The sequence below is a fragment of the Panulirus ornatus genome, chromosome 47 (genome assembly GCF_036320965.1).
Source record: "Panulirus ornatus isolate Po-2019 chromosome 47, ASM3632096v1, whole genome shotgun sequence".
NCBI classification, from domain to species: Eukaryota; Metazoa; Arthropoda; class Malacostraca; order Decapoda; family Palinuridae; genus Panulirus; species Panulirus ornatus.
In genome coordinates, this window is record NC_092270.1 from 17,191,113 (window position 1) to 17,204,333 (window position 13,221).

General features: G+C 42.3%; 1 protein-coding gene across 8 annotated transcripts in view; it reads left to right on the top strand.

Moving 5' to 3' along the window:
• LOC139763619 (arylsulfatase B) overlaps positions 1-13,221 on the top strand; it is a 196,253-nt gene that overhangs the window by 74,906 nt on the left and 108,126 nt on the right. For 5 of the 8 annotated variants that reach the window (XM_071689845.1, XM_071689847.1, XM_071689843.1 and 2 more), the window contains exon 4: positions 6,590-6,816. The exons of the other annotated variants lie outside the window; for them this stretch is intronic. In XM_071689845.1, coding sequence (XP_071545946.1) covers positions 6,590-6,816 — 227 coding nt within the window. The remainder of the gene's footprint in view (positions 1-6,589; positions 6,817-13,221) is intronic. 8 annotated transcript variants of the gene reach the window in all.

Consider the following 13,221-nt stretch of genomic DNA (forward strand, 5'->3'; position numbering starts at 1 on the left):
ACCTACACAGCTTTCCATGGTTTACCCCAGTCACTTCACATGCCTTGATCCAATCCACTGACAGCACGTCAACCCTGGTATACCACATTGCTCCAATTCACTCTATTCCTTGCCCTCCTTTCACCCTCCTGCATGTTCAGGCCCCGATCACACAAAATCTTTTTCACTCCATCTTTCCACCTCCAATTTGGTCTCCCTCTTCTCCTCGTTCCCTCCACCTCCGACACATATATCCTCTTGGTCAATCTTTCCTCACTCATTCTCTCCATGTGCCCAAACCACTTCAAAACACCCTCTTCTGCTCTCTCAACCACGCTCTTTTTATTTCCACACATCTCTCTTACCCTTACGTTACTCACTCGATCAAACCACCTCACACCACACATTGTCCTCAAACATCTCATTTCCAGCACATCCATCCTCCTGCGCACAACTCTATCCATAGCCCATGCCTCGCAACCATACAACATTGTTGGAACCACTATTCCTTCAAACATACCCATTTTTGCTTTCTGAGATAATGTTCTCGACTTCCACACATTCTTCAAGGCCCCCAGAATTTTTGCCCCCTCCCCCACCCTATGATCCACTTCCGCTTCCATGGTTCCATCCGCTGCCAGATCCACTCCCAGATATCTAAAACACTTCACTTCCTCCAGTTTTTCTCCATTCAAACTCACCTCCCAATTGACTTGACCCTCAACCCTACTGTACCTAATAACCTTGCTCTTATTCACATTTACTCTTAACTTTCTTCTTCCACACACTTTACCAAACTCAGTCACCAGCTTCTGCAGTTTCTCACATGAATCAGCCACCAGCGCTGTATCATCAGCGAACAACATACTTACATACATATATTTATGTATATCTCTTTTTAAACCAGGTATTCCCAATCACCAGTCCTTTTTCAGCACACAAATCTACAAGCTCTTCACCATTTCCATTTACAACACTGAACACCCCATGTACACCAATTGTTCCCTCAACTGCCACATTAGTCACCTTGCATTCAAATCACCCATCACTATAACCCGGTCTCATGCATCAAAGCTGTTAACACTCACTCAGCTGCTCCCAAAACACTTGCCTCTCATGATCTTTCTTCTCATGCCCAGGTGCATAGGCACCAATAATCACCCATCTCTCTCCGTCCACTTTCAGTTTTACTGATATCAATCTAGAATTTACTTTCTTACACTCTATCACATACTCCCACAACTGCTTCAGACTGAGAGAGTGAAGGCATGTACAGAGCATTAGATTGAGGAAGAGCAGTGTGGTTTCAGAAGTGGTAGAGGATGGGTGGATCATGTGTTTGCTTTGAAGAATGTATGTGAGAAATACTTAGAAAAACGCATGGATTTGTATGTATCACTTATGGATCTGGAAAAGGCATATGATAGAGTTGATAGAGATGCTCTATGGAAGGTATTAGGAGTATATGGTGTGGGAGGCAAGTTGCCAGAAGCAGTGAAACATTTTTACCAAGGATGTAAGGCATGTGTATGAGGTGGAAGAGAGGAAAGTGATTGGTTCCCAGTGAGTGTCGGTTTGCGGCAGGGGTACGTGACGTCTCCATGGTTGTTTAATTTGATTATGGATGGGGTTGTTAGGGTGGTGAATGCAAGAGTTTTGAAGAGATGGGTAAGTATGCAGTCTGTTATGGATGAGAGGGCTTGGGAAAAGAGTCAGTTGTTATTTGCTGATGATACTGCGCTGGTGGCTGATTCGGGTGAGAAACTTCAGAAGTTAGTGACTGAGTTTGGTAAAGTGTGTGAAAGAAGAAAGTTGAGTCGAGTAAATATGAATATGAGCAAGTTTATTAGGTTCAGAAGGGTTGAGGAACAAGTTACTTTGGAGATGAGTTTGAATGGAGAAAAAGTGGAGGATATGAAAGGTTTTAGATATCTGAGAGTGGATTTAGCATCAGTTGGAACCATGGAAGAGGAAGTAAGTCAAAGGGTGGTGTAGGGGGCGAAAGTTCTGGGAGCATTGAAAAATGTGCGGAAGGCGAGAACATTATCTCAGAAAGCAAAAATGGGTATGTTTGAAGGAATAGTGGTTCCAACAATGTTATATGTATGCAAGGCATGGGCTACAGATAGGGTTGAATGGAGGAGGTGGATATGTTGGAAATGAAATGTTTGAGGACTATATGTGGTGTGAGGTAGTTTAATTGATTAAGTAGTGAAAGGGTAAGAGAGATGTGTGGTAATGGAAAGAGTGTGGTTCAGAGAGGAGAAGTGGGTGTATGGAATCGGTTTGGTCACATGGAGAGAATGAGTGAGGAAAGATTGACAGAGGATAAATGTGTCAGAGGTGAAGGGAACAAGAAGTGGGAGACCAAATTGGAGGTGGAAAGATGGAGTGAAAAAGATTTTGAGCGATCAGAGCCTGAATATGCAGGAGGGTGAAAGGCGTGTAAGGAATAGAGTGAATTGGAACGATGTGGTATACCAGGGTCGACGTACTGTCAGTGGATTGAACCAGGGCATGTGAAGCGTCTGGGGTAAACCATGGAATGTTTTGTAGGGCCTGGATGTGGAAAGAGAGCTCTGGTTTTGGTGCATTACACATGACAGCTAGAGACTGAGTGTGAACGAATGTGGCCTTTGTTGTCTTTTCCTAGCACTACCTCGCACACATGAGGGGGGAGGGGGTTGTTATTACATGTGTGGCGGGGTGGTGATGGGAATGAATAGACAGACAGGATGAATTATGTATACATGTATATATGTATATGTCTGTGTGTGTATATACATGTATACGTTAGAGATGTATAGGTATGTATATTTGCGTGTGTGGACGTGTATGTATATACATGTGTATGGGGTGGGTTGGGCCATTCTTTCGTGTGTTTCCTTGCGCTACCCTGCTAACGTGGGAGACAGCGACAAAGCAAAATAAATAAATAAATGAATAAATAGAATAATGATAATAATAGTATATTGTATTGTTGACTGGTTAGTATGGTTATTTAATGTATATGACTCATGGTGAGGTGCCTGAGGATTGGCAGAATGCTTGCATAGTGCCATTGTACAAAGGCAAAGGGGATAAAAATGAGTGCTTAAATTACAGAGGTATAAGTTTGTTGAGTATTCCTGGGAAATTATATGGAGGATATTGATTGAGAGGGTGAATGCATGTACAGAGCATCAGATTGGGGAAGAGCAGTGTGGTTTCAGATGTGGTAGAGGATGTGTGGATCAGGTGTTTGCTTTGAAGAATTTTTTTTTTTATTTATTTATTTTGCTTTGTCGCTGTCTCCCACGTCAGCGAGGTAGCGTGTATATACATACACGTCCACACACGCAAATTTACATACCTATACATCTCAATGTACACATATATATACACACAGACATATACATATATACACATGTACATAATTCATACTGTCTGCCTTTATTTGTTCCCAACGCCCTCCCACCACACATGGAATAACAACCCCCTCCTTCCTCATGTGTGCGAGGTAGCGCTAGGAAAAGACATCAAAGGCCCCATTCGTTCACACTCAGTCTCTAGCTGTCATGTAATAATGCACCGAAACCACAGCTCCCAAAGAAGAATGTATGTGAGAAATACTTTGAAGAATGTATGTGAGAAATACTTAGAAAAGCAAATGGATTTGTATGTAAGATTTATGGATCTGGAGAAGGCATATGATAGAGTTGATAGAGATGCTCTGTGGAAGGTATTAAGAATATATGGTGTGGGAGGCAAGTTGGTAGGAGCAGTGAAAAGTTTTTATCAAGGATGTATGGTATGTGTATGAGTAGGAAGAGAGGAAAGTGATTGGTTCTCAGTGAATGTAGGTTTGCAGCAGGGGTTCGTGATGTCTCCATGGTTGTTTAATTTGTTTATGGATGGGGTTCTTAGGGAGGTGAATGCAACAGTTGTGGAAAGAGGGGCAAATACAGAGTCTGTTGTGGATGAGAGAGCTTGGGAAGTGAGTCAGTTGTTGTTTGTTGATGATACAGTGCTGGTGGCTGATTCGGGTGGGAAACCTCAGAAGCTGGTGACTGAGTTTGGTAAAGTGTGTGAAAGAAGAAAGCTGACAGTGAATGTGAATAAGAGCAAGGCTATTAGGTACAGTAGGGTTGAGGGACAAGTCTGTTGGGAGGTAAGTTTGAATGGAGAAAACCTGGAGGAAGTGAAGTGTTTTAGATATCTGGGAGTGGATTTGGCAGCAGATGGAACCATGTAAGCGGAAGTGAATCGTAGGGTGGGGGAGGGGGCTTAAGTTCTGGGAGCATTGAAAAATGTGTGGAAGTCCAGAACATTATCTTGGAAAGCAAAAACGGGTATGTTTGAAGGAATAGTGGTTCCAACATTGTTATATGCTTGCAAGGCGTGGGCTATAGATAGAGTTGTGCGGAGGATGGTGGATATGCTGGAAATGAGATGTTTAAGGACAATATGTGGTGTGAGGTGGTTTGATCGAGTAAGTAATGAAAGGGTAAGAGAGATGTGTGGTAATAAAAACAGTGTGGTTGAGAGAGCAGAAGAAGGTGTTTCGAAATGGTTTGGTCATATGGAGAGAATGAGTGAGGAAAGATTGACAAAGAGGATATATGTGTCAGAGGTGAAGGGAACAAGGAGAAATGGGAGACCAAATTGGAGGTGGAAAGATCGAGTGAAAATGATTTTGAGTGATCAGGGTCTGAACATGTAGGAGGGTGAAAGGCGTGCAAGGAATAGAGTGAATTGGAATGCTGTGGTATACCAGGGTCGACATGCTGTCAGTGGATTGAACCAGGGCATGTGAAGCATCTGGGGTAAACCATGGAAAGTTTTGTGGGGCCTAGATATGGAAAGGGAGCTATCTTGCACATATGCAGGGGGAGGGAGTTGTCATTTCATGTGTGGCGGGGTGGTGACGGGAATGAATAAGGGCAGACTATGAATTATGTACATGTGTATATATGTATGTGTCTGTATATATATATATATATATATGTGTGAAAAGTTTTTATCGAGGATGTAAGGCATGTGTACGTGTAGGAAGAGAGGAAAGTGATTGGTTCTCAGTGAATGTAGGTTTGCGGCAGGGGTGTGTGATGTCTCCATGGTTGTTTAATTTGTTTATGGATGGGGTTGTTAGGGAGGTAAATGCAAGAGTTTTGGAAAGAGGGGCAAGTATGAAGTCTGTTGGGGATGAGAGAGCTTGGGAAGTGAGTCAGTTGTTGTTCGCTGATGATACAGCGCTGGTGGCTGATTCATGTGAGAAACTGCAGAAGCTGGTGACTGAGTTTGGTAAAGTGTGTGGAAGAAGAAGGTTAAGAGTAAATGTGAATAAGAGCAAGGTTATTAGGTACAGTAGGGTTGAGGGTCAAGTCAATTGGGAGGTGAGTTTGAATGGAGAAAAACTGGAGGAAGTGAAGTGTTTTAGATATCTGGGAGTGGATCTGGCAGCGGATGGAACCATGGAAGCGGAAGTGGATCATAGGGTGGGGGAGGGGGCGAAAATTCTGGGGGCCTTGAAGAATGTGTGGAAGTCGAGAACATTATCTCGGAAAGCAAAAATGGGTATGTTTGAAGGAATAGTGGTTCCAACAATGTTGTATGGTTGCGAGGCGTGGGCTATGGATAGAGTTGTGCGCAGGAGGATGGATGTGCTGGAAATGAGATGTTTGAGGACAATGTGTGGTGTGAGGTGGTTTGATCGAGTGAGTAACGTAAGGGTAAGAGAGATGTGTGGAAATAAAAAGAGCGTGGTTGAGAGAGCAGAAGAGGGTGTTTTGAAGTGGTTTGGGCACATGGAGAGAATGAGTGAGGAAAGATTGACCAAGAGGATATATGTGTCGGAGGTGGAGGGAACGAGGAGAAGAGGGAGACCAAATTGGAGGTGGAAAGATGGAGTGAAAAAGATTTTGTGTGATCGGGGCCTGAACATGCAGGAGGGTGAAAGGAGGGCAAGGAATAGAGTGAATTGGAGCGATGTGGTATACCGGGGTTGACGTGCTGTCAGTGGATTGAATCAAGGCATGTGAAGCGTCTGGGGTAAACCATGGAAAGCTGTGTAGGTATGTATATTTGCGTGTGTGGACGTATGTATATACATGTGTATGGGGGGGAGTTGGGCCATTTCTTTCGTCTGTTTCCTTGCGCTACCTCGCAAACGCGGGAGACAGCGACAAAGTATAAAAAAAAAAAAAAATATATATGTATACATTGAGATTTTTTTTTTTTTTTTTTTTTTTTTTTTTTTTATACATTGAGATGTATAGGTATGTATATGTGCATGTGTGGACGTGTATGTATATACATATCTATGTGGGTGGGTTGGGCCATTCTTTTGTCTGTTTCCTTGCGCAGCCTCAATGGCGCGAGAGACAGCGACAAAGTATAACAAATAAAAGATAAGTAATAATGATAACGATGATGATGATAATAATGATACATACGTGTATGTGTATGTATGTGTACCTTAATGGACGGGTCTTTATTCATGTGTTTCCTGGCGCTAGCTCACTAATGTGGAAAACGGTGAAGAAGTGTAATGATAATAAGATATATGTATTAACTGCTGTTAAGATTTATCTCTTCATTTATCTAATTAATTTTTTGTCTTTGGATAAAGGTTTACAACATTCTACTATAGGTGGACCACATCCTTATGGGTTAGCCCTCTCAGAAATCCTCCTCCCCACCTACTTGGCCTCCCTCGGCTACACAAATCATCATGTGGGGAAATGGCATCTGGGTTTCTTCCAGGAGACTTACACTCCTATATTCAGGGGCTTTGAGAGTCATTTCGGATACTGGACTGGACGGATAGACTATTTTGACCACACATCACTTGAACAAGTAGGTCAAATATATTGTGGTACTACAGGTAGGTAGAAGAAGTCCGTAGTAGTTGATTTTAGCCGGGTGATGGTTATGCAAACAGTGAATATGAATAGGATTATTATAGGAGATAGAGAGTGGGAATGAGGTCAGAGTTTCTTTTGCAGTATTAGTGAATAAAAGATCAAAGATATGTGAAATTTTAGGGTGTGGATTATGCAAAGGAAGAATGGAATTCATGACGATGTTGATAGATTTTTATAACACTTGCATTATATATATTATATATGCATATTATATACATTATTTACTTTGTATATTGCAGTAGGTCACAGTGGTGCATGTGATCTAGTGTTTGCTGATGATGAGGAGGATAATGAAATGCGATGAGTTCCTGGGAGCACTTTCGTGCTATGATTACACAAAATTGAGCTTGGGAACTTTTTGTGTTTAATTTTCCTTATGGTTATCAGTAGATTATTTCCCACGTATTCCCAGCATGTCGTAGAGGGCAACTAAAGGGGATGAGAGCGGGGGATTGGAAACCCTCCCCTCCTTGCATTTTCAATTTCTAAAAGGGAAAACAGAAGGAGTTTAGCAGGGAGTGCTCATTCACCTCATAGACTCAGATTGAGGTTTCTAAATGTGTGTGGATGTATGTTTGAGGAAAGAAACCTGGATGTTCTGGCTCTGAGTGAAATGGAACTCAAGGGTAAAGGAGAAGATTGGTTTAGAAAAGTCTTGGGAGTAAAGTCAGGGGTTGGTGAGAGGACAAGATCTAAGGAAGGAGTAGCGCTACTCCGGAAGCAGGAGTTGTGGTAATGTGTGATGGAGTTGTGGTAGTGTGTGTTGGAGTGTAAGAAAATAGATTCTAGATTGATGTGGGTAAAACTGAAAGTGGATGGAGAGAGATAGGTGATTATTGGTGCTTATGCCCCTGGTCATGAGAAGAAAGATCATGAGAGGCAAGTGTTTTGAAAGCAGCTGACTGAGTGTCAGCAGCTTTGATGCACAAAACCGGATTTTAGTAAGGGATGATTTAGATGTAAAGGTGAGTAGTGTGGCAGTTTAGGGTATAATTGTAGTACATGTGGTATTCAATGTAGTAAATGGAAATAATTAAGAGCTTGTGGATTTGTGTGCTGAAAAAAGATTGATGATTGGAAATACCTGGTTTGAAAAGAGAGATATACATAATTATACATTTGTGAGTAGGAGAGATGGTCAAAGGGCATTATTGAATCACGTTTTAATTGATAGGATTGTAAAAGAGAGACTTGGACATAAATGTGCTTAGAGGGGCAACTGGAGGGATGTCTAAACATTATCTTGTGGAGGCAAATGTGAAGATTTGTAGAGGTTTTCAAAAAAGAAGAGAGAATCTTGGGGAGAAGAGAGTGGTAAGAGTAAGTGAGCTTGGAGAAGAGACCTGTGTGAGGAAGTTCTAGAAGAGATTGAGTGTAGATTAGCAAAAGGTGAGTGCAAATGATGTGAGGGTCGTGGATGAGCAATGGGATGTATTTAAGGGAACAGTGATAGCATGTGCAAAAGATGCATGTACCATGAGAAAGGTGGGAGGTGGGCAGATTAGAAAGGATACTGAGTGGTGGGATGAAGAAATAAGTTTGTTAGTGAAAGAGAAAAAGGGTGTTTGGTCGATACTTACAAAGAAAGAGTGTAAATGACTGGGGGATGTATAAAAGAAAGTGGCAGGAGATCAAGAGAAAGGTACAAGGGTTGAAAAAGAGGGCAAATGAGAGTTGAGGTGAGAGAGTGTCATTAGAGGTGATAACAAGTAGTGGTGATGTGAGAAGGAGATGGAGTGAGTATTTTGAAGGTTTGTTGAATGTGTTTGATGATAGAGTGGCAGATATAGGGTGTCTTGGTCGAGGTGGTGTGCAAAGTGAGAGGGTTGGGGAAAATGATTTGGTAAACAGAGAAGAGGTAGTAAAAGCTTTGCGGAAGATGAAAGCCAGCAAGGCAGCAGGTTTGAATGGTATTGCAGTGGAATATATTAAAAAAGGGGGTGACTGTATTGTTGACTTGGTTGGTAAGGTTATTTAATGTATGTATGACTCATGGTGAGGTGCCTGAGGATTGGCGGAATGCGTGCATAATGCCATTGTACAAAGGCAAAGGGGATAAGAGTGAGTGCTCAAATTACAGAGGTATAAGTTTGTTGAGTATTCCTGGTAAATTATATGGGAGGGTATTGATTGAGAGGGTGAAGGCATGTACAGAGCATCAGATTGGGGAAGAGCAGTGTGGTTTCAGAAGTGGTAGAGGATGTGTGGATCAGGTGTTTGCTTTGAAGAATGTATGTGAGAAATACTTAGAAAAGCAAATGGATTTGTATGTAGCATTTATGGATCTGGAGAAGGCATATGATAGAGTTGATAGAGATGCTCTGTGGAAGGTATTAAGAATATATGGTGTGGGTGGCAAGTTGTTAGAAGCAGTGAAAAGTTTTTATCGAGGAGGTAAGGCATGTGTACGTGTAGGAAGAGAGGAAAGTGATTGGTTCTCAGTGAATGTAGGTTTGCGGCAGGGGTGTGTGATGTCTCCATGGTTGTTTAACTTGTTTATGGATGGGGTTGTTAGGGAGGTGAATGCAAGAGTTTTGGAAAGAGGGGCAAAAATGAAGTCTGTTGTGGATGAGAGAGCTTGGGAAGTGAGTCAGTTGTTGTTCGCTGATGATACAGCGCTGGTGGCTGATTCATGTGAGAAACTGCAGAAGCTGGTGACTGAGTTTGGTAAAGTGTGTGAAAGAAGAAAGCTAAGAGCAAATGTGAATAAGAGCAAGGTTATTAGGTACAGTAGGGTTGAGGGTCAAGTCAATTAGGAGGTAAGTTTGAATGGAGAAAAACTGGAGGAAGTAAAGTGTTTTAGATATCTGGGAGTGGATCTGGCAGCGGATGGAACCGTGGAAGCGGAAGTGAATCATAGGGTGGGGGAGGGGGCGAAAATTCTGGGAGCGTTGAAGAACGTGTGGAAGTCGAGAACATTATCTCAGAAAGCAAAAATGGGTATGTTTGAAGGAATAGTGGTTCCAACAATGTTGTATGGTTGCGAGGCGTGGGCTATGGATAGAGTTGTGCGCAGGAGGGTGGATGTGCTGGAAATGAGATGTTTGAGGACAATGGGTGGTGTGAGGTGGTTTGATCGAGTAAGTAATGTAAGGGTAAGAGAGATGTGTGGAAATAAAAAGAGCGTGGTTGAGAGAGCAGAAGAGGGTGTTTTGAAATGGTTTGGGCACATGGAGAGAATGAGTGAGGAAAGATTGACCAAGAGGATATATGTGTCAGAGGTGGAGGGAACGAGGAGAAGTGGGAGACCAAATTGGAGGTGGAAAGATGGAGTGAAAAAGATTTTGAGTGATCGGGGCCTGAACATGCAGGAGGGTGAAAGGTGGGCAAGGTGAATTGGATCGATGTGGTATACCAGGGTTGACGTGCTGTCAGTGGATTGAATCAGGGCATGTGAAGCGTCTGGGGTAAACCATGGAAAGCTGTGTGGGGCCTGGATGTGGAAAGGGAGCTTTGGTTTCGGGCATTATTGCATGACAGCTAGAGACTGAGTGTGAACGAATGGGGCCTTTGTTGTCTTTTCCTAGCGCTACCCCGCACACATGAGGGGGGAGGGGGAAGGTATTCCATGTGTGGCGAGGTGGCGATGGGAATGAATAAAGGCAGACAGTTTGAATTGTGTGCATGGGTATATATTTATGTGTCTGTGTGTGTATATATATGTGTACATTGTGATGTATAGGTATGTATATTTGCGTGTGTGGACGTGTGTGTATATACATGTGTATGGGGGTGGGTTGGGCCATTTCTTTCGTCTGTTTCCTTGCGCTACCTCGCAAACGTGGGAGACAGCGACAAAGCAAAATAAATAAAGATAAATAATAAAAAGTTTTGGAAGGTGGTAAATAATGTGCATAAGACAAGAGAACAAATGGAACATCGGTGAAGGGGGCAAGTTGGGAAGTAGTAACAGGTAGTGAAGTTAGAAGGAGATGGAGTGAGTATTTTGAAGGTTTGTTGAATGTGTTTGATGATAGAGTGGCAGATATAGGGTGTTTTGGTCATGGTGGTGTGTGAAATGAGAGAGTCAGGGAGAATGGTGTGGTTAAAAGAGAAGAGGTAGTGAAAGCTTTGAGGAAGATGAAATCCGGGAAGGTGGTAAGTTCGGATGGTATTGCAGTAGAATTTATAAAGAATATGGGTGACTGTGTTGTTGATTGGTTGGTAAGAATATTCAGTATATGTATGGTTCATGGTGAATTGCCTGAGGATTGGCAAAATGCATGCATAATGCCACTGTACAAAGGCAAAAGGGATAAAGGTGAGTGTTCAAACTACAGAGGCATAAGTTTGTTTAGTATTCCTTGGAGACTATGTGGGAGGATATTGATTGAGAGAGTGAAGGCATGTACAGAGCATCAGACTGAGGAAGAGCAGGTGGTTTCTGAAGTGGTAGAGGATGTGTGGATCAGTTGTTTGCTTTAAAGTGTGTGTGTGAGAAATACTTGGAACAGATGGCTTTGTATGTAGTGTTTGTGGATCTGGAGAAGGCATATGATAGGGTTGATAGAAATGCTTTGTGGAAGGTCTTAAGGGTATATGGCATGGGAGGTAAGTTGCTAGAAGCAGTGAAAAGCTTTTACCAAGGATGTAAGGCATGTGTATGAGTAGGAAGAGAGGAGAGTGATTGGTTCCCAGTAAGTGCCGGTCTGTGGCAGGCGTGTGTGTTATCCCCATGGTTGTTTAACTTATTTATGGATCGGGTGGTTAAGGAGGTAAATGCAGGACTTTTGGAGAGAGGGGTGAGTATGCAGTCTGTTATGGATGAGAGGGCTTGGGAAGTGAGTCAGTTGTTGTTTGCTGATGACACAGCTCTGGTAGCTTATTCAAGTGAAAACTGCAGATGATGGTGACTGAGTTTTCAAAAGTGTGTGAAATGAGAAATTTGAGAGTAAATGTGAATAAGGGCTAGGTTATTAGGTTCAGTGGGGTTGAGGGACAAGTGAATTGGGATGTATGTTTGAATGGAGAAAAATTGGAGGAAGTGAAGTGTTTTGGATATGTGGGAGTAGACTTAACAGCAGAAGCAAATCAGGGTGGGGGAGGGGCGAAGGTTCAGGGAGTGATGAAGAATATGTGGAAGGAGAGAACATTGTCTTGAAGAGCAAAAATGGGTATGTTTGAAGGAATAGTAGTTCCAACAATACTATATGGCTACGAGGCATGGGCTATAGATGAGGTTGTACGGTGGAGGGTGGATGTATTGGAAATAAAATGTTTAAGGACAATATGTAGTGTGAGGTGGTTTGATCGATAAGTAATGAAGGGGTAAGAGAGATGGGATGAAATAAAAAGAGTGGTTGAGAGCAAAAGAGGGTGTGTTGAAATGGTTTGGACATATGGAGTGAATGAGTGAGAGAAGATTGACAAAGTGGATATATTTGTCAGAGATGGAGGGAACAAGGAGAAGCAGGAGATCAAATTGGAGGTGGAAGGATGGAGTGAAAAAGATTTTAAGTGATCAGAGCCTGAACATACAGGATGGTGAGAGGAGTGCTAGGAATAGAGTGAATTGGAACAAAGTGGTATACCGGGGTCAATGTGCTGTCTTTGGACTAAATGAGGGCATGTGAAACATCTGGGGTAAACCATGGAAAGGTCTCTGGGGCCTGGATGTGGATAGGGAGCTTTAGTTTTGGTGCATTACACTTGACAGCAAGAGAATGAGTGTGAATGAATGTGGCCTTTTTTGTCTTTTCCTAGTGCTACTTTGCTGAAGCAGGGGGTAGCGATGCTGTTTCATTTGGGGTGGGGTGGCACTAGGAATAGATGAAAGCAAGAAAATATGTATGTATAAGTATGTATATGCGTATATGTTGATATGTATACGCATATGTATGTATATGTGCATGTATGGACCTTTATGTATACATATGTGTATATGAGTGGTTTGGCCATTCTTCATCTGTTTCCTGGTGCTACCTAACTGATGTGGGAAATAGCGATCAACTATAATAAAGGGATGATATGAGTGGATGGGCTGTTCTTTGTCTGTTTCCTGGCACTACTTTGCTGATGCAGGAAACAGCGATCAAGTGTGATATATTATTTTATTAATGCACATATATATGCGAATATACAATGAAGAGACGTAGCTAGGTTGCCATTTCATAAACACGTAATTGTCCAAGACAGACAAGGGTGTATCATAAACTTACTATTGGATAGCTTTGTTCCTCATAAAAATTGTAAACAATCCCCTTCTTGTCCACATAATAATTTTATGATACGCTCGTTGTCTGTCTTGGACAATCACATGTTTACCAAATAGCATCCTAGCTATGTCTCTTCATTGTATATCACCTGACATATTTCTTTCTTGTATCTCCCCTGATGA